Source organism: Quercus lobata, chromosome 2, assembly GCF_001633185.2.
Source record: "Quercus lobata isolate SW786 chromosome 2, ValleyOak3.0 Primary Assembly, whole genome shotgun sequence".
NCBI lineage: Eukaryota > Viridiplantae > Streptophyta > Magnoliopsida > Fagales > Fagaceae > Quercus > Quercus lobata.
In genome coordinates, this window is record NC_044905.1 from 27,356,060 (window position 1) to 27,375,638 (window position 19,579).

At 35.1% G+C, this 19,579-nt stretch overlaps 2 protein-coding genes across 3 annotated transcripts; one reads left to right on the forward strand and one right to left on the reverse strand.

The window, feature by feature from the left end:
- Positions 1–6,243: 6,243 nt before the first annotated feature.
- Positions 6,244–10,893, forward strand: LOC115975167 (glucan endo-1,3-beta-glucosidase 11-like). Its single transcript, XM_031095857.1, has 5 exons — positions 6,244–6,779; positions 6,933–7,460; positions 8,253–8,836; positions 10,073–10,240; positions 10,583–10,893. Exons 1-4 carry the CDS (start codon positions 6,728–6,730, stop codon positions 10,136–10,138), a joined length of 1,230 nt encoding a protein of 409 aa, XP_030951717.1. The 5' UTR covers positions 6,244–6,727; the 3' UTR covers positions 10,139–10,240; positions 10,583–10,893.
- Positions 10,894–11,325: 432 nt separating this feature from the next.
- On the reverse strand, positions 11,326–19,032 carry LOC115975166. 2 transcript variants are annotated; one of them, XM_031095855.1, is made up of 9 exons: positions 18,818–19,032; positions 17,665–18,644; positions 17,061–17,434; positions 13,941–15,071; positions 13,680–13,838; positions 13,193–13,541; positions 12,992–13,062; positions 12,763–12,885; positions 11,326–12,050 (listed from the first exon to the last, which is right to left on the reverse strand). In XM_031095855.1, the coding sequence occupies exons 2-9, from the start codon at positions 18,560–18,562 to the stop codon at positions 11,703–11,705; spliced, it is 3,453 nt and encodes a 1,150-aa protein (XP_030951715.1). In that variant the 5' UTR covers positions 18,563–18,644; positions 18,818–19,032; the 3' UTR covers positions 11,326–11,702. The 2 variants fall into 2 exon arrangements, with proteins under 2 accessions (XP_030951715.1, XP_030951716.1); XM_031095856.1 differs by having other exon boundaries at positions 17,061–17,389; positions 17,665–19,032.
- Positions 19,033–19,579: the final 547 nt, after the last annotated feature.

Sequence of the window (19,579 nt, forward strand, 5' to 3'; positions counted from 1 at the left end):
GAAAAGATTCCTTAAAACTTAGTGTGAGACTATTGTACCACTTGGAAATTGGAATAGTATCCAAGGTGCCATAAGTGTGGTGTGCTCGCAAGTTGTTACAAGAAAAATCTTGGATCCATAATTCTACTGCTTGATGGTTAATGTTGATACGAGAAACATGACAAAATGGGGAATAACCGAATAACTTAACATTCCTGAAACAAACTTGTTCTTCAAAAAAGCTAGTGACTTCACTAATCACATTAGTGGAAATAATGGAATAGTTTATAGAAGATAAAATACATATCATCTGGTCCAAGAGCTTTGTAGAAGCCAAGACTGAATAGACTTTTTTTTTTCCAATTGGGTTTTGGGACTCTGAAAAGAAAACCATTTTCCTCATCAGTGATGGTATAGGTAATCAAATCTTTCAAACCAAAGGGAAATGAGGGATTTGATGAGGAGTTTTTGGATTTCATTTCACTGGGAGATATGGTCTTTGTCCACTCTAACCACTTCCCTACTACGAATCCAACTCAAGGAATAACCTGAACTGCATTCCAAACTATCGAACTTGTAGTGTTCCAGAAGTTCCAATATGTTATTTTTGAAGGGGACTCCAAAGGTGTCATTGAATCCTCATTGAATTTATATTCTATTCCTCAAATTATAGCTTCTTTATTCTAAAAAATGAAAGCCGCTTTAGTCTCTCTTGTTGGGATTTCATTTTTGTTCCTTAGAATACAAATTTTGTGTCTCACAATGTGGCCCGTTGAACTACCCATTATAATTGGGATTGGCCTATTTTCATCTCCTATCTTATGTCTTGGGTTCTTGTCCTTGAAGTTGAAGATGATTTGGGAGGTGTCCCTTGTTTTTCATTAAAATTCTTATTCATTAACTAAAAAAGATGGTCCTCTTTTCAACCACATTTTATTTTCCTATAGCTACTACTTTCTTTGACGTAGCCCACAATAATAAGCTCCAACAGCCAAATTTACAAATGCAAAACAATTACACAAATATACAGATAGAAGACACGGACTAGTTGCAACTAAAAATAATAATAAAAAAGGAAAATTCCCTAGTCTATATAAATTTGGAATCATACATAGTTGATTAAAAAAAAGAGAACAAGATTATATAAATGAAAAGCCCAGAAGACATAGCTCACTTTAATGGGTGGACTAACCCGAAAGCTTGATTATCAGCCCAAAAGCTATATTCCCACCCAAAAAAAAAAGTGCTAAAAGGCCAAACAAAGAGGCGGCGAGAACAAATCGCGAATCAAAGTTCTATCAACTGACGGAATAGAAAGAATAGTATATTATAAAGAAGATTACTAATGTTCTTTCTTTCTTTTTCTTTTTTTTTCTTTGTGCTGAAGAAGAATAGTTTTAAAATGATTTGAAACTATTTATGCCATTTGTCCCATTATAATTTATAAAAATAAATACATACATACATGTATGTCGCAATTGGAAGTTTAAGAAGCCATGGTCGATTATATCCAATTAATTCTATGCAAACAAAGTTTAGTTACAAAATTAGTTATAACATAAGATTACAACCTTACTCAATAAAATAAACATTACTATATATTTTGAAAACTTAATCATTAAATTGCATGTTCTTAACACTCTTAATACACATGTCAAATTTTGTTTCAATCAAATAATATTTACTATATGATCTATAAACTTATATTTTATGCATATTTTTAAAATACAAAAACTTGCAATTTAAACAATTTATTGATAACATAGCTATTAATCTTTAATTTTCTAGAAATTTTACAAGCATGGGGATATAAGAAGAATATATAATCCAATGGTAGATTTGTCAAAATTCAAATCCAATAAAAAGATGTTGAGTGAGATTGTAGCCAACTTAAGATTACAACCAATTTTGTAACTAAATTTTGTCCTTAAACTTATATTAATTTACAACATATGCCAAATATTTATAGCATCCTGTTAACAAGTACTCTTAGGGTCTGTTAATAAATTATTTTAGAAAAAAATTTATACTAATTTCATGGAAAATATAAAAAATTATCGAAAAAATTAATTTTTTTTTCCTTACAAAATTTCTAAAAATATTTTCTAAATCCATTCCTTAGAGCATCTATTAACATTTCTCATGTATATTCATATAAATTTAATTAGAGGTAAGTATTGCTTTATATGTTTGATTTTCTCTAGACAAGAAAAGTTTGTTGGGTATTAAATTCCTAATAACTTACCTTAATAAAGAAGTTAGTATTTCTTAAGGAGTTGCGTTTAATTCAGTCTTTTTTGTTTGAATCATGAGTTTTAAAATGGTGTTTCAGTCTAATGGGTTAACCATGAATTGTGGACAAGTTGATTTTTTTGCTAAGAAGATTGGGCATCTTAAACAACTTAAGACAATTGCTCCGAACCACTTCAAGTAGGGAAGACGACATTTTTGGTTTCCAATTAACTCAATTGATTTATAACAAAAATCCAAAATTCTATTTACACTAAACACTACTAGATATTTTGACCAAATGTTAAAAACAATCATCATAAAACAATCTTATAAGTTTAAATTCTAATAAATGTCCAAGATAAGGCAAACTCAATGCTGAGAGGTTTACGGTTTATCAGTAGGCTACAACAAAACTACATGTATTTCTTGCAACGTGTTAGTCTTTTATATCAACAGCCAAGATTTGTCCAATTGGAATGATGAGCATAATCGCCCACAGGTATTCTAATAAGAGAAAATTTAATTGATGCTCTAAGTGCATTGATTTAAAAAAGTATTTTTTATTTTTTATTTTTAAAAAAAATTAACCCCAAGGTTTACCTGTAATCTGCAGCAAAACTATCGCAAATTGTGTTAGATTTTTAAATCAATGGCTAAGATTTGTCCAATTAGAGTGATGAGCAAAATCGTACACAGGTGTTCTAATAAGAGAAAAGTTAATTCATATTCAAAGAGCATTGGTTTAGGAAATTTTTAAAAAAAAATTTAAGCACAAGGTAGGTTTACCAGTAGGCTATATTAAAATTACATGTATTTTCTGCATATTGTGTTAGCCTTTTAAATCAATGGTTGGGATTTGTCCAGAAAAAGTGATGAGCAAAATCACCCACAAGTATTCTAATAAGGGGAAAAGTTAATTGATGCTCTAAGGATGTTAGTTTAGGAAGTACTTTTAACAAAAAAATAATGAGAAAGAAAAATTCAATTTATTTTTTGATAATCTTTTATATTTCTCATAAAATAGTATCCAAATTTTTCTAAAATGATTTATAATCTTGTTAACGGGTACTATTAGGATAATTATTAATAAAGTATTTTAAGAAAATTTTAACATAATTTTTATAAAAAATATATTTAAAAAATTGTCAAAAAAAATTAATTAATTTTACCTTCTTCTTTTTTAATAAAAAGTTTTTAAAAATATTCTCTGACTGTCACCCTAACAAATGCCTTAAATGGAATCAAAACATTCTGGTTAATTAACATTTAACCATCCTATCAAAAAAAAAAAAAAAAAAAAACATTTAATCACATGGACTCAATAACATATTAACAATATATCTTATGTTTATGTGCATGTATGCCACGTATCTCTCAGAAAAAGAAAGAACATATATAATGTGTTCATATACACTGAAAAGAGAAAACGTCCATCAAAGTTAAGTAAAAGTTGTTCACCTAAAAAAAAAAGCTTTCATCAATTAGGAATGGTGATCACGTGAAGGATGTCGGAGAACAGTTTTTGGGCCCCAATAGCCAACAGATTCCCTTTTATCGTAACCGTCCTTCACAACTGAATCCTCATCAATCTGATCTCACACAAATCACATTTCCATTGCTTCAAATATAAGTTTTTTTAATTGTTTAATGGGTAAGAGTTACGTTCCTGTTTTTTATATTCTTCTTTTAAAACTTTGTCAAGTACTTTTGTTTTTTTAATAATAGTATACTTTTTAATTAAATAATTACATGATTGCATTTTAAAAAAAGAACGTAAAAAACTACATCCAAAATACAGTATATAAGTTTTATTCTTATTTATTTAGGTAATTTCTATAATTGCAAGGTGTTCCTATTATTTTCTTAGAGTTTTTATAACTTAATAGGTATTTGTTATTGTTTTCAATGTCAAAATTTAGGACTTAAATTTCAGCTCCTTACAGTAATTATATATAATAAAAATTACAATATTTTATTTTATTTTTGAAAATTATGTCCATCTTGTTTGTCAAAGATAGTCGTTAATAAAGTCATCTAAAAAGCATTAATTCAAAGAATGACTATGGTGAATCTGTGACTGTAAGCCAGCAAGCATCTTTAGATTCTTTACCCTTTAGTATCGACCGCCTCTTTTGTAAAAGAAAAAAAGTTTAACCACGTCGGCATTTGCTAATAAAAAAAAAGTTTTAATACTATTTTATAATATATATATTTATATATGTTTTTTTTTTTTATGGGAATATATTTATATATGTTAAAAGTATTTTCTAAATGGATGCCAATAATCAACAATAAGTGAACTAGTTGGAGCTTTCGCTAGTATTTTTAAGTTCATTTCAAGAAAATTTTCAAATAACATGGTATGTATGAGTTGGAGACTATTATACATAATTAAAAACTTGAAAATATCATAATACCCCCCGGGGGGGGGGGGGGGTTGTTGCGGAAAGGGGCTCTTGGCTTTTTAAAAATCTTCTCACTGTAATTTTTTTAATAAATTTAGTGTCAGAAATTTTTTTTTTTTTTTAAATTTGAACACAATTTTATTAAAGAGTTAGTGGTGAAAATAAATTTAGTGTCAGCAAATTTTTTTTTTAATTTTAACACAATTTTATTAAAGAGTTAGTGGTGAAAATAAAATAATAGGTCATGTGGGTCCATAATTTCACCATTCATAAATTATAACATAATAAAGTTGTGATAAAATTGAAACTCCAAAAAAAAAAAAAAAATTGTGATAAAGTTGTAGAAAATGAGTCTTTTGGGTTAATATTGCAAAATCTGAACTTAATTTGCGTTATAGGTACTGTTTGAACTTAATTGAGGAATTGAGGAAAGAGAAAGAATTTCGGCAATCCCTTTGCCACAATTCTTTTTTTTTTTTTTTTTTTTTTAAAGAATTGTGGCAATAGGATTTCGGCAATCCATTGCCAATTTTTTTTTTTTTTTTTTTTTTTTTAAAGAATTGTGGCAATAGGATTGCCAACATAGGTGAAAATTTTCTACTATTTCGGCAATCCTATTGCCACCTTTCTATTATTATTTTTTTTTTTTAAGAAATAATAGGTACACACAATTTTTACAATATTTTTACAACAAATAATACTTATTGTAGGGTCACGATTCGTGGCGGACCGTAACAGTGTCGGGTTCGCACGTAAAACGGCCCTAACAATATCATTTGTAGAGCGTGGGTTTAAAAGGCTAGGCCTTGATCGATAGGCGGTGGGTTGTTCAGGGGGTTCATACAAGGTTAAATGATCGTCACCCCTAGAGTACTTCTCATGGAGGTGGGCTGGGAGGCTCTCGTTTCTTGGCCACTTTTTCCCAGCCACTTCCCAAGATTACTTAGTTTTCCTTTTATACTCGCCTGTATCCATTTATCCTTCATCCACGTGTAGGGTCAATCTTTCCAAGGCTGATACTTGTCCCATCAGTCTATCCCCCAAAGTCATTGGGGGTAGTTGTAAAAGCCAAAGAATGCGGCCCTGTCGGGTTCAGAACATTAAATGATAATAACCGCAGTTTTCCCCAGATATTTTAGATTTTTTTTCCGAGTTTCAGTTTTATACCATTTTTACCCTTCTTTACGAGGGGGAACTTTGGGTCTGCCGAGGACTGAACTACTCTCGGCGGTACCCAAAGTCTATTTTGTTGAACTTGGGCCATAATCCTCCTCGGCTTGGCCCATAAATCATTTACGCCCTACACTTATAATGCAAATTAAGTTCAAATTTTGCAATATTAACCCAAAAGACTCGTAGAAAAGTTATCACTAGACTTACTTTTTTTTTTTTTTTTTTTTTTTTTTTACATATTAGATCGGTTTCTTAAAAAAAAAAATTAGTGCCTGTTACTATCCTCGTTTGTAGGAAAAAAATCAGTGAACTGGATGTGCGGTTTTTTTTTTTTTTTTTTTTTCCTCAATGTATACTCAAAATTTTCAATCAGAAATTAATCTCTGAAGGTTTTTTTTTAAGTACAAATACCCATACTCAAACTGAGGGGCAAACTTGGTCGAATCTGAGACAAACACGAGTGCCCAACCTGGCAACACCTGCGTTTGAAGTGCAGGGTTATATACACAGGCTATATAAGATGAAATAAGTTATAGCACTTTCAACAAATTCTGCTCTACTTTCCGCTATTCTGCACCGTCTGCACACTCAAACTTCCTCCCATCATCTTCTCAAAATAAATCAATAAAACACTTCCTCCCATCATTTTCTCTTTTCCTCTCAAGTCTATAACTTTCACAGTTGTGTGCCCACATTGTCTTGTAGCTGAGAGTGAGAGAGAGAGAGAGAGAGAGCCTCCCACTCCTCACCCCTCACCCATCACAGTGCCGTTTTCACAAAAGGGTCCCCATATTTGAATTTTTTTTTGCAATTTGCATTTTAATAACGCATCAAACTTGCTCCAGTTACACCTTTACTCTTTTTTAATATTCTCTTTAGATAGGTCTCTCATTGTTCACCACCAATCATTGCTCTCATTTTTTCTCTGCTACACATCCATGGACCTCTGTAGATTTCACTACTGCTTGTCAAGACTCATTTTCATCTCAGGTACTCCCTCTTACCATTACAAATTTTGCAACTTTTTTTATTTATTTATTTTATCTGGGTTTGGTAAATTTTCTAACTTTTTCATTTGGATTTAGTAAATTTTCTAACTTTATTCCATTTTTTTGCTTTTGGGTGCGTGTGTTTGTGTACAAGGCATTGTGTTTCCTGTAATGGTTGCTTCAATTGGAGTAAACTATGGTCAAATTGCAAACAATCTACCATTACCAGAAAACGTAGTACCTCTAGTGAAATCAATTGGTGCCACCAAAGTCAAGCTCTACGATGCAGATCCAAGAGTTCTCCAAGCGTTTGCTAACACTGATGTGGAATTCATGGTGGGTTTGGGCAATGACTTGTTGGCCAAAATGAAAGATGTAGACAAAGCTCAAACTTGGGTCAAGAGCAACGTCCAAGCCCACCTCCCAGCTACCAAAATCACTTCCATTTTTGTTGGTAATGAAGTCTTAACCTTCAATGATACCACTCTCACTGGTTGTCTTGTCCCTGCAATGCAAAGCGTACACACTGCACTTGTTAATCTTGGGCTGGACAAGCAAGTTAGTGTCACTACTGCTCACTCCTTAGCTATTCTTGAAACCTCATATCCTCCCTCTTCCGGAGCTTTTCGACGCGATTTGACCAGCTGCATAACCCCGATCTTGAACTTCCATGCCAAAACAGGTACACTGTCCCAACTCCATTGTTGCTATGTTGCTGTAGTTATAATCATATTAATAGCTCTAATTGTTTTGAGTAATTGTAGAACGATCTTTCTTCACAACTTGCCAATTAGTAAGTTGTAATTGATCTGGGTGTGGTTTCATTGACACCATTTTTATGAATTACTAATTAGTAATTATTGTAAAAAAATTGCCAATTGTGAAAAATGTTTTTTTTTTTTTTTTATAAAATTTTAAAAACGAATAATTATGGGGTATTCTTAATTGTTAATTGAATTGTTTTTGGCATAGAATAAAATACTGTAGTTTGACATCCATTACCAAACGGCCGTCCCTAACTTTACTAGTGAAGCTGACTGTTGTGCAGTAAATTGCTCCACAAATAGTTCAACACACACAACACGGGAGAAACAGTAATACAGTGATTCTAGTGAAATATAATTTTTTAAAGTACATGCTACCATGTAAATCTTTCAATTCCTTAAAATTACAATTAAGTCTAGAGAATTCATTAAAATTACAATTAAGTCTTAGAATTGAAAAAAATTTCACAACTGTCGATGTGTCAAGTTAATAAAAAATGACGTGGTGTTAGATTCAAACAAGAGACAGACTCAATAAGAACTTGTCAACTTAGTTGCTGTGAAAATTATTATGTATATAGTATTACTCTTGTTGAAGTCAACTATAAATCATAAAACGGGTCCTCTCCATTTCGAGTCAATGTAATGCCGTCAATGTTGGATTTTTTTTCTATAAACCTCATGTATTTTGTAATTTTGTTTTGCAATAGGTTCACCATTCCTCATCAACGCATACCCATACTTCGCATACAAGGCAAGCCCAAAACAAGTGTCATTGGACTTTGTTCTGTTCCAACAAAACCAAGGAACTATAGATCCATCAACAAATCTCCACTATGACAACATGTTGTTTGCACAAATAGACGCAGTTTATGCAGCACTAGCTGCCCTGGGTTACAAGAAACTACCCGTTCACATTTCGGAGACAGGTTGGCCATCCAAAGGTGATGAAGACGAGGCTGGTGCAACCCCAGACAACGCAAAGAAGTACAATGGGAATTTGATGAAGCTTATGAGCCAAAAGAAAGGGACACCTATGAAACCTGACTCAGACCTCAACATTTATGTGTTTGCTATGTTCAACGAGAATATGAAGCCCGGTCCAACTTCAGAAAGGAATTACGGGTTATTTAAGCCTGATGGAACACCTGTGTACTCGCTTGGAATTGCCTTAAGCAACAGTACATTTAGTAACACTACAAGTTTCGGTGGTTCTAGTGGGAGTTCTGACACGCCAACCTCGTCACAAGGCAGTTCTTCCACCGGTTATTTGACCATTTCGTCTGCTACTACGGTGAGTTTTTGTTCATTTTGCCTTGGGACAAATTACATGATACCTCCAAATTTGTTTGGGCATAGATTAATTTCCAACAATCCTATGCACATACCTAATTTCACATTTTGTCTACTTATGATCAGAGAAGCTTCATTTTTATATGCATCGAACTGTTTTTATTATACGCGCCAATCATAAATTGACACATAAGTTGAATATAAAATTGAGTGTCTCAATTAATGTTTCGTTTTGGCTCAAATATTGTCATTTATACCATGTCACATACCTAACAATTACTTGAAGAATATATGTTGTGATTGGTATTAATAAAGTGGTGAGTCATGGGTTCATGTAAAATTATGAAGGTCAATGGCACTATTCAATTTCCCTCATCACAATCAAATATCCTTTTTTTTACATACCTAAAAAACAATCATATAATATGTCCCATCAAAATTTGTGAAAACGTGTATTTTAAGATCATTTATTCAATAGCCATTTGATTAACATACACATGATCACCGCAATCAGCGCATAATTAGTTGGTTGGGTTGGACCGTTGGAGGAATTTATAGAAGGAATAGACCTTTTTGTCAGTCTTAATCAATTTCTGTTACTGTGGTTAAAAAAAAAAAAACTACAGGGACTTACTTTGTAATAGTTATCTAGCCTAAACCAAACGTAGCCATAGCCTCTCTTTCTTTATGTTTAGTACTGTTTTTTAGTGTGTAAAAGTGCAGTCATGGTGAGCCATAGTGAGGTACCATGTGCACTGTGTAGTGGTCCCATACTTTTCGCCCGTTGATCATCTTCTACATTACTAAAAATCTTGATTAGATTTTTTACCAAAATTTTATGTTATGTTAATCAGTGAATGAATGAATGAACTTTTTGAAAACGTTGATGACGTGGTCCCGAGTCATAATTGATTGGGGACATGTGGTGTACAGATCTAAAGCTCTTGGAATCTCGAGGCACATTTGTTATTATTGAAAGCCTCACAAAATGTTACCGTTCCGCATTTATAGAATGGTCCAAAGTGTTTGGCAAGAACTTTAAAACTATCTCTTAGTTGTCCGAAACATATTAATGATAATCTGTTCTAGAATAGAAATTAACAAAAAAAACTTTATATTAAAAATCGTGCATTTTTATTTTTAAATTTATGGTCGGTCATATTAATATTTTGAGTTTTGGTAATTGTTTTTAATTGATTAAACTAACACAAACGGTGCTTTATTGGATTGATTTCAGAAAAGATACCCATTGGTTGGCCCAGTATCCTTTTTCTTTATGTTTATGATCAAATTGTTGCTGTAAAGTTTGATTAGCTGAGCGTCAGAAAATATCCATCTACTGTTAAAAGCAATGGAGAGGAGAGAGTAAAAGAGAATAAAGAGGCAGCTTCAGAGTCAAGAAAAGGTGAAAAATTCTTGTTCTATTTCTTTTCTTGTACGCGACTTAAATGTTCTAGGAATCAATGAGTCATCATCTTCTTCAACAACAATCATCTTTATTTAAATTTGACACCAACAAAGTGCATCTTTCTCCTGTGTACATGTAAATTCGCATCGCAATAGGCCCTACTATAGGTTAAGAGTCTCAAACAATTGGGCACATGGAGGCATTTTCCCCCCACCACTTAAAACAATTTTCTTTCTTTTGATGATAATAAGGGATTGTAGGTAGCTGTGTGTCACTACTTTCTTTCTTTTTAGTTGGCACTAAGCTGTAACTTTCTCTTCTATTTTTTGGTTATTGCAGGAAGATATTTCAGTGTCGCAATAATTTTAAAGGGCGTTAGGTTTGTGGATGAAGAGTTCGATAGTTTAAAAGAGGTGGACCCACAATTCTATTAGTGTAGTTTAGATTTATCAATTTGTTTTTTGTTGTATCTCCTTTTTCATCGCTGTGAACAGGGTGTTATTATCTTTTTTATTATTATTAATGTTAGATCAATTTGGTGTACAATTAAACTTAAGTAGTGGGTATTTTGGTTGGTCTAGAGCCACTTTCAGTGTGAACTTTCGTCATGTTATGATTGATTAATCATAACAAGAGCTGTTGAAACACAACATCATGCATGCTTTTCATTTTTGTCTTTTCTTTGCGCTTTTGTCTTAAAACCTACTGCAAGCGTGACAAATCAAAACAAAATCTTTGCCTGATTACATTACACGGCAATGCCACGACATTCTAGATATGATCATATAAAACCTTAAAATTTTGAATAATTTTCAATGGAGTAAAAGACCAAACAACCCAATAGAAAGGTTCCGAAAAAGAGATATTATGAATCGGATATATACATCTTTCCCACACTGTATATGATAACAAGGAAGACCGCTCGCTTATAATAACTTGTATTTTTTTAGTTTTCTTTTCTTTGAATTTGCTTTTACCAATTCCACTCTAACCATCACGTCAAGCAAACTTCATTAAATGCAGTATCTATCAAAAAGACAATCTATCCACAAGTTTATCAGCTCAGAAAGTGATCCAAATGCTGCTTGTCCAAATTCCATGCGAATCTACTTGATTGGCCTATGCCTCAAAACAAAAATGCTTCTTACACATGGTTACAAAAATACATTTCATATGTACACTAGAATTTCATTATTCACATCAGAGCTTGGCAGAAAGTATCCACCCAACCCTTGCCCAACAACATTAAGCCTACTGTCTAGCCACAATGACCTGATATGAACTCATCATAAATCTACAGCGACCTCAATCGGATTTCCAGACCATAACTAACTAACTGTCTTGCTAGAAATGTACATGGGAGGATGCTGGACTGCTCGTATCAGATCATTGCATAGCCTCTTCCAGAAGAAATCATATGAAAAACTAAATGTTCTACAATCTAGAATTACATGGTCCTTTACCCTGTCTCATCTAAACTAGCAGAGGCCTCACTTCCTAATGGACATGATCCACCTCCCTGAATCTCATCCTCACTGAATGTGCTCTCTTCACTAGAATCAGAAAACTGTCCAACATCCTCATCGGAGATCATATCAGCCTTCCTCGTCTTTCTAATATCCTTTATTCCCCTCCCCTGCAGGGCCAATCGCCTGCGTTTTCGTGCTTTCCTCTTGCCCTTGGGATACTCTTCCCTTTGTGAGTCCAGGCTCTTACCATCTACCTCCTTTGCTCTCCTGCTTTTGCCATATTCATTATCCTCTGATTCGTCCGCATCAGACTTCCGCTTTTTTCTACTTGAATTTGTCTAGTATAAAATAGTGTAAATCCAGATTTTAGTTCAGAGGATACCATGTGAAATCAGTTCAATGGCAATAGAAACATAGACTAGAAATTCCAAGCAGGTAAATATGCAACTATAAATTTTTCAAGAGAGTGCTAGTCTAGCAAATTCTACTTTCAAATAAAGGTACAGGAATCAAAACCACTGATGGTCCAGACAAAGTTTTAAATACACAATTCTTCTACTTAACTACTGAATTCTTCCCACCACATTCTGAGAGACTAACATCATCATCATTGTTACCACCAAGCTACACCTATTCAGCCTTTAGAAGACCTAAAAATCCTCAACATGGGAAGTCTTAGTACTACTTAAGCTACAAGTTCACTACAATGGTTGTAGCGATGTTATGATTTTCAGGGAAAATTGATGACATGAAAAGCTTGTTAGTCGTTGAGGGTCCATATTTGCTTGTTATTTTCAGTCAACCATTATTGTCCATTTGTCCTTCTCGGTCCTCTTTTTTGTTTTTTACTCACTTTAACTGTTCAAGTCACAGTGGTGAGAACCAATTGGGCAAATTTTTTCTTTCAAATCAACATTCAGTAAAAGTTTGGGTCAGAGTTTTCCAATTGAACTAGTGCACTCAACAGTGGCAAGGATGACATGTTTTGAATATACATTGCTACACGAACAGGAATGTAAATATTACTGGCAAAAAATTTCACACGCATACCTTGGGACCACGGTCAACCAACCGAGCCCACTCATGACGGTTCCTCAGGCAATCAAGAACAGCCTGAGAATGACTTGAATATGCATAACGCTCTCCATTATGCTTCCTCAAGTTATGCCAGTGCTGTGAAGTAAAATACAGCAGAAAAATGAGAATCAAATTTCTTCTAAATTCACAAAGGGAAACTAATAAATCTATAGAAAATTAGTCGGTGAAAGAAGAGACATACTGGGAGGACTGCATTACAGAGTTCCTCATAAGTCATGCGCCTGCCTTTGCTCATAATCTCATTGATCAAGCCTACACATAATAAAAAGGATTAGAGAACAATGAAAAGGTGAAAGAAATAGGATACACTGCTTTTCTTTTTGAGTTGATCCTTTTACAGCGGAGAACACTATGTGCAAATATAATGCTCCTGACTACTTACCAGGTAAAGTGCGATGAACAGGACCCCCAACTGCTCCTGTATCATCATCAGAGGTATTCCTGGGTGAATTGCGTATAGACAACAAATTACGTTCATTAGCTTCGGTAGAGGAAGATGGGCCACTGTTTGTAGTTGCTGTAGAAGCAGGAGGGATATTCTTCTTAACAGAATGGAACACTGTTGGGGATCCATTTTCCTCACTCTTGGTGGAAGCATCTGCTGTGTGTACCATGTCTTGTCTCCTCTGATCAGAAGATGGCACTCTGTCTGTCCTTTTAGCTTCATCATCATGCTCACGAGAACTGCGGAACCCATCTTTGGATGCGTCTTTGTATTTTCTTCTAGAAACCTATAAAATGTACCAACAATGAGTTCAGTTACTAGAGCCAACCCCCTGTTAAACACTTATGTTGCCAAAGACAGCAACTACATATAAAGAGAATACTGACAAAGTGTCATAAAATTACAAGAACACCACACATCTTACCAAGTTATGATCTTTTCCTCCAGAGCTAGATGAACGCTTTATTAGAATGCTTGTCGCACTTGAAGATGACAACTGAGGTAAGGTACCTGCATGGCGCATACGTGGCACACGAGGTACTCTAGGAGAACTATTGAGTTCTTGATGCAAAAGTAAAGCAAGCTGCCAAAAACAAATAAAGATCACATCAAACACAAAATAAGGGAAAAATTTTAATTTAAAAAAGAAGAAGAAGAAGAAGAAAAAAGAACATTCGGCTCAAACCTCTTCATCACTGAGGGTTGCAGGAGAATTTGAAGGTGGAGGATGCGTGGATGGTCCATGATTTTGATTCATCTTAGATGACAGCTGGAAATTTGCCTGGTTAAACTTCTCACCTCTTTGAGGTAGACCTGAAGAGTGAGTCTTATTTTGTGCATGTAAAGACTTCTGCTGATGCAGCGATACAGCAGACTCACCTGGGCCTGTAGCAGCAGAAATATTCTGTGCTGAAGACACTTTATCTTTAGAAGATGAGTTATCTTTAGAATCTGATACAGTTTGCTTTGGAACAGAATCATGTGAAACCCTGCTAGAGTGTGATGCTTTTAAAGCAGAATTTTCAGAAGATTTTGGACGCTCTTTTTCTGCATTCCTAGGCAAGTCATCCTTCTCTTCATCCTTGACCACATCACTTAAAGCACGATCTTTCTTATTGCTAAGATTGGAGTCAGGCGTTACTCGTTGCTTGGTGATAGGATTGGGATTCTGAGCATCCACAGGTTTGGAGTCGTCAGTAGAGGATGGTTTGGATGAGGTGGAAGAAGATTTTCCAACACATACAACCATTTTACGCTGGTTGGGTAGCACTGGGGCATTTAAGATAGCTCCACCAGATCTTGGACGCTCTTCAGCAGACACCAATCCATGTTTGGCATCCAAAGGAATATTTTTTGCAGACGCAGAACCTTCTGAGCCCACCAATTCTCGTTTAAGCTGACAAGGACCACCAGACAATTCATCAAATTTATCTGTATGGTGATCAATAAGTCCGTCTAAACTTCTTTCAGCATCTTGTGCCTTATGGTCGCTGGATTGTGAACTCGTTACCACTGCATCATTCATTTTAGAATTTTCAGACATTTGCTCAGAAGATATCCCTGTCTCTTTTACATCACCTAGAGGAGAAGACCGTGTATTCGAAAGACCCCTAGAAGTCTCATCATCTTCTTCAGTTTTCACTTTAACATTTGGCTGAACAGAGCTCAGTGACGTGTCACTGTTAAAATCTTGAAGAATCTGATCGTCTTTAACTTCCGGTGCGCTGGTAGCCAGATCTTCAATAGGTGGCCTCGCATCGTTTCTAGCAGAAACTTCTGCACTATTTTCTATGTTATCATTTGACCCACTAGCTCCCTATTTTAAGAAACAAAAGTGTCACTTAAAACAGAATAGCTGAATTTTCTAGAAGCATACAATATGACACATACTGAGTAAATGTTGTTTGTGCCAGAGTTGCTACATCCACTAAAGCATGTGATAGATAAATAAACTTTAGTAGGTTAAGCAAAATCTTGTAAAGTAAGGGCGGCACTATTTTCTATGTTATCATTTGACCTGCTAGTTCCCTATTTTAAGAACAAAAATGTCACTTAAACAAAATAGCTGAATTTTCTAGAAGCATACAATATGACACATACTAAGTTAATGTTGTTTGTGACAGAGTTGCTACATCCACTGAAACATGTGATAGATAAATAAACTTTAGTAGGTTAAGCAAAATCTTGTAAACTAAGAGCGGTATAGGATGCACTTAAAAGTAAACCAATTACATAAAACAAAATACAGCAAGCCCAAGTAACATATCCAATTTTAGCAATCCTATATCCTAGGGTTTAGATAGTGGAAACAGACTAATAACCTTAGGTGACATAGCTCTCTATCGTTAGAGATTTATTCCACAGAATAGGTGATGTGTAAGAGCACATGAAGCGTACTCACTGAGATGTACGTGCATACCAACCTAACAGGTGTATTAGATTCAGGACCCATTTCAAGGGGGAGGGGGCGCAGGGGGGATAATCACCAGAATCAGTTAATTGCTTATGAATAAGAGGATTCCAAGGTTTTCACAACAATAACAAAGCTACAACTTTTAGGACAGGGAAAGCCTCTAGTCTGAAAGTACATAAATTCATATAAGTTATAAGAAGCTTATAGAGTTGTCTACTTGTTGTACACATCCAGTATGCGATGTTTAGACCCTTTTGGCACTTCTTAAATGAATTTTATTACTATTTTTTTTTTATTAAAAAATATAGCTTAGAGAGATAGAATTCGAAATGAGGAAAATTGCTTAAAGATAAGGGTGGCTCCTATTGATGAAAATATGAGATGGCTTGGTGATGTTCAAAGAAAAGCAATTAATGCACCAATGAGAAACGAGCTTATTCAAGTTGAGAGAATGAAATAAGGTAGAGGAAGACCAAAAGTAACATTAATAGAAGTAGTAAAAAAGGACATGTCAATTTCGGAAGTAATTAAGAGTACAAAAATTTTGGCCTAAAGCTTGGTTGTTGTTGTTGTTAGCTCAGAGAGCTGAATTTTTGGTTTTGAGTTTTGACCTTTGCCAGGTTAAGGGCTTATTAATGTTTTGAGGCCACATTGGTTAATTATTATTGAATATTTATGGTGCACGAATGAAGTCCTATTCATTAATTTGGATCTATATTCAACAGCAGTCTCATATATATGGTCTTTACTTGTTTATCTTCCAAATTTACTTGGTTTCATTGCTTTGCAAAACAGCGAACCCTTATAAGTGAAGTGTTAATATAATTGAAACTAAGTACTAGCAAAATAATGTGAATGCATTCCCTCGTGTTTGTGATTGACCTTTGCCAAATTGCCTATGGCTTCCTCACTCTATCTCGTATTTATTCTTCTTTGACCTTCTTTAACTTCTAAGCAAACTCATGCTCTTTAACTACATCAATGACAGCCTATAAATATGTTATCAACTCAAGTTTTATAAATCTTCAGGCTGTTATCATCTTTTTCCCTTTAAATTTGTAACCATAGTTATTAAAGAAAGTTGTTAAACCTAATTTAGACCCAGCATGAAGAAGCCTTGAAGAAAATTTTTTTACTTTGCAGAACAATACGGCCATCCTTCAAGTATATTCTGGATAGTCAGATTCTGAATGATTATCTTTTGTGGGTAATGAGGGGGAATGGTGATAAGGACAACATTAACCATGGGCCAATAGTGGTGTAGCAGTGGGTGCAGTGGAGTACAGCAATATAGAGCAAATTTCAAGGCTGCCTTGATTTGCGATATTATGGTGAAAGACTCAAAATTAATCCAAGTACAAGGTGAAAAACTATTATTTACTACAACCATACCTCGTCTTTAATGGGAACACCAGCCACATTGCTTTCTAACAATGATGCAACACCATCAACAATTTTTGGAGAACTCTCAACTGCAATAGGTACTTTATCGCTATCTTTTTCTCCCTTGAGACCAGCTCCAGCAGAGGACACACACCTAGGAAAGTCAGAAGGTAAGGCTTCCGAAGAGTGAGCAATAGTAGATAAGTTGTTCTTGAGCTGTTCCACATTATTGTCTACTGCGAGATTACCATCAGGTACATGCTCTGGAACCACAGAAACCTTCAAATTCTTGTTCTTAATACTCTTACTTTCATCTTTAACAAACTTCGGACCTCTGTCTTCATAAAATTCCAATTGTTTTGCATCACTTGTGGGTGTAAACACTAGTAATAGAAATGAAAACAAAAAGTTGGAGTCAACAAGCGCATGTCAACTAGTGCTACATGTGGTGCACCATCTAATATTTTGCCACTAATATATAGCTAGACAAGAATTGATAAACACGAGTTTGTAGTACAAATTAGAGATTAAATATGAAGTAAAGAATGAATATAATTAAAGCATGGATTGATTACAAATGATTTCCAAAGCATTGCAAGGTACATAAAATCACCTGTTTTTGAAGAATGTGAGCCTCTCTTCCTTGCATCTGCCTCTTTCTCAGCAATTCTAACTTTCTTCTTCCCGTTCCGATCTTTAGATGGCCCCAAATCTTCTTTCTTCCGCTTATTGGCTTGTACTACAACAGGTCGAAGTAAGCTCCTCTCCTTCTTTGCACCATTCTGCACACGTCTAGCATCAAATTCCTCACTCTCCCACTTCTTCATCTCCTTCAAAGGCGCCTTCCTATCACCGCCACCTTCCTCACCCCTGCCTCTCACGCCAATGAAAGCTGTAACAGGTGCAGTAGCCAAAACTCTCTCCTTCGACAAGGAGAACAAGACCCCAGCCCCCTTATCAACAGGATTCTCATTTTCATCCTCAATCCTAGAATCACCCTCTTTCTTCTCATCCCAACAAGGAAACTCCCTATACTGAAAATTAAACTTCTTGGGCACACACCCGGTACATTTCCACAACTCAGGAGTAAAAACCGACGACAACCCACTAAACAATCCGGGATCACCACCCGGAATCCCCTGAACATGTACCCTCTCCTCAATGGGTATATCAGTCCAAAGCCTAAAAGGGCGGCGAGGTGGCCCATTAGTTGCAAAAGAATTCTCCATTCTCATAGTCTTAGTAGGAAGCTCAACCAACAACTGAGCAACCTCAGTCTCCTCACTAACATTCCTATTATTCTTAATCTTACATTTATCACACACAAATATATCATCCCCCTTCACATACCGCGAGCACCGCGTGTGCACCCACACGCCACACTCATCACAATTCACCATCTCCTCCCCATCGTCGAAATTGACACCACACACACAATCTACAGTCCATGACTCGTCAACCCAATCGTCCGGTGGGTCCGTACTCTTACACCGCTGTGACCGACCCGTCATACCTAACCTAACCCCCCCTCCCTCTCTCCCTCTATTCAATTCAGAAAAAAAAAAACTCTAACAACAACACCAAGCCCTAAACCTAAACCAAAACCATAATCGAAATTCAAAAACAATGACTAGAATAGAAACTGAAACTGAAACTAAAACCTAAATCCCAATTCACAAAGTTTTCCTATTTTGTGGAGCAATTTAAGTTTGGGAATCCAAAACATAAGCAACAAAGAATCAAAAATAAATAAGAATTATGAGTACCTGGGGAGCCTAGAAGATGAGAAATTGTTCTGAAATTCCCTGAAAGAGTGATTTGTGAGGGTCTCTCTCTCTCTCTCTCTCTCTCTCTCTCTATCCACACGGGAGGAAAATGAAAACGAATTCCCGGAATTGAAAGTGAAATTTGGAGAAGAGGGATTTGGATTTGGCGTCCGTGTAGTGTAGTGTAGTGTAGGTTTGACTCGGTGAAAATGCAATGTGGGTCGGGTCGGAATCGAAATAAGAAAATGTGTGGTGGGCCATGGTGGAGGGACAGGCAGGCCCACGATACGTTAAAGGCTGCTGTATCTGTATCAAATAAATGAGAGTGTCAGAGTCTGGGTTTTGGTTTTGCTTGACTAGTTGACAGCTCACAATCCCTATTTTTAGTATATTCTGCTAAAACTGTTTACCATTTGAATTATTTTTTATTAAGATACAATTATATTTTTGTTTAATTTTTTTTAAAAGCCCAGTAAGGTTTTTAAAATTAAGCTCCCCCAAATGAACATAAGTACATCTTGTGAAAATTGTGTATCATTTATTCATTTTTAAAGTTGTAAATTGACGATGTCGAAAATGCTCAGTAAGCTGCACTGTCCTCGTATGCCCTAAACAAAACCTGCACAACAAATAATAAGAAAGACCCTACAGAGAGTACCGGTATGGTACTGGCCAAAGACCCTCCGACGGTTAAGTTAGAGAACTTTCACAACTCCAGAGTATCAGAGCTAAGGTAAATTATGCGTATCTTACTTTTTAAGG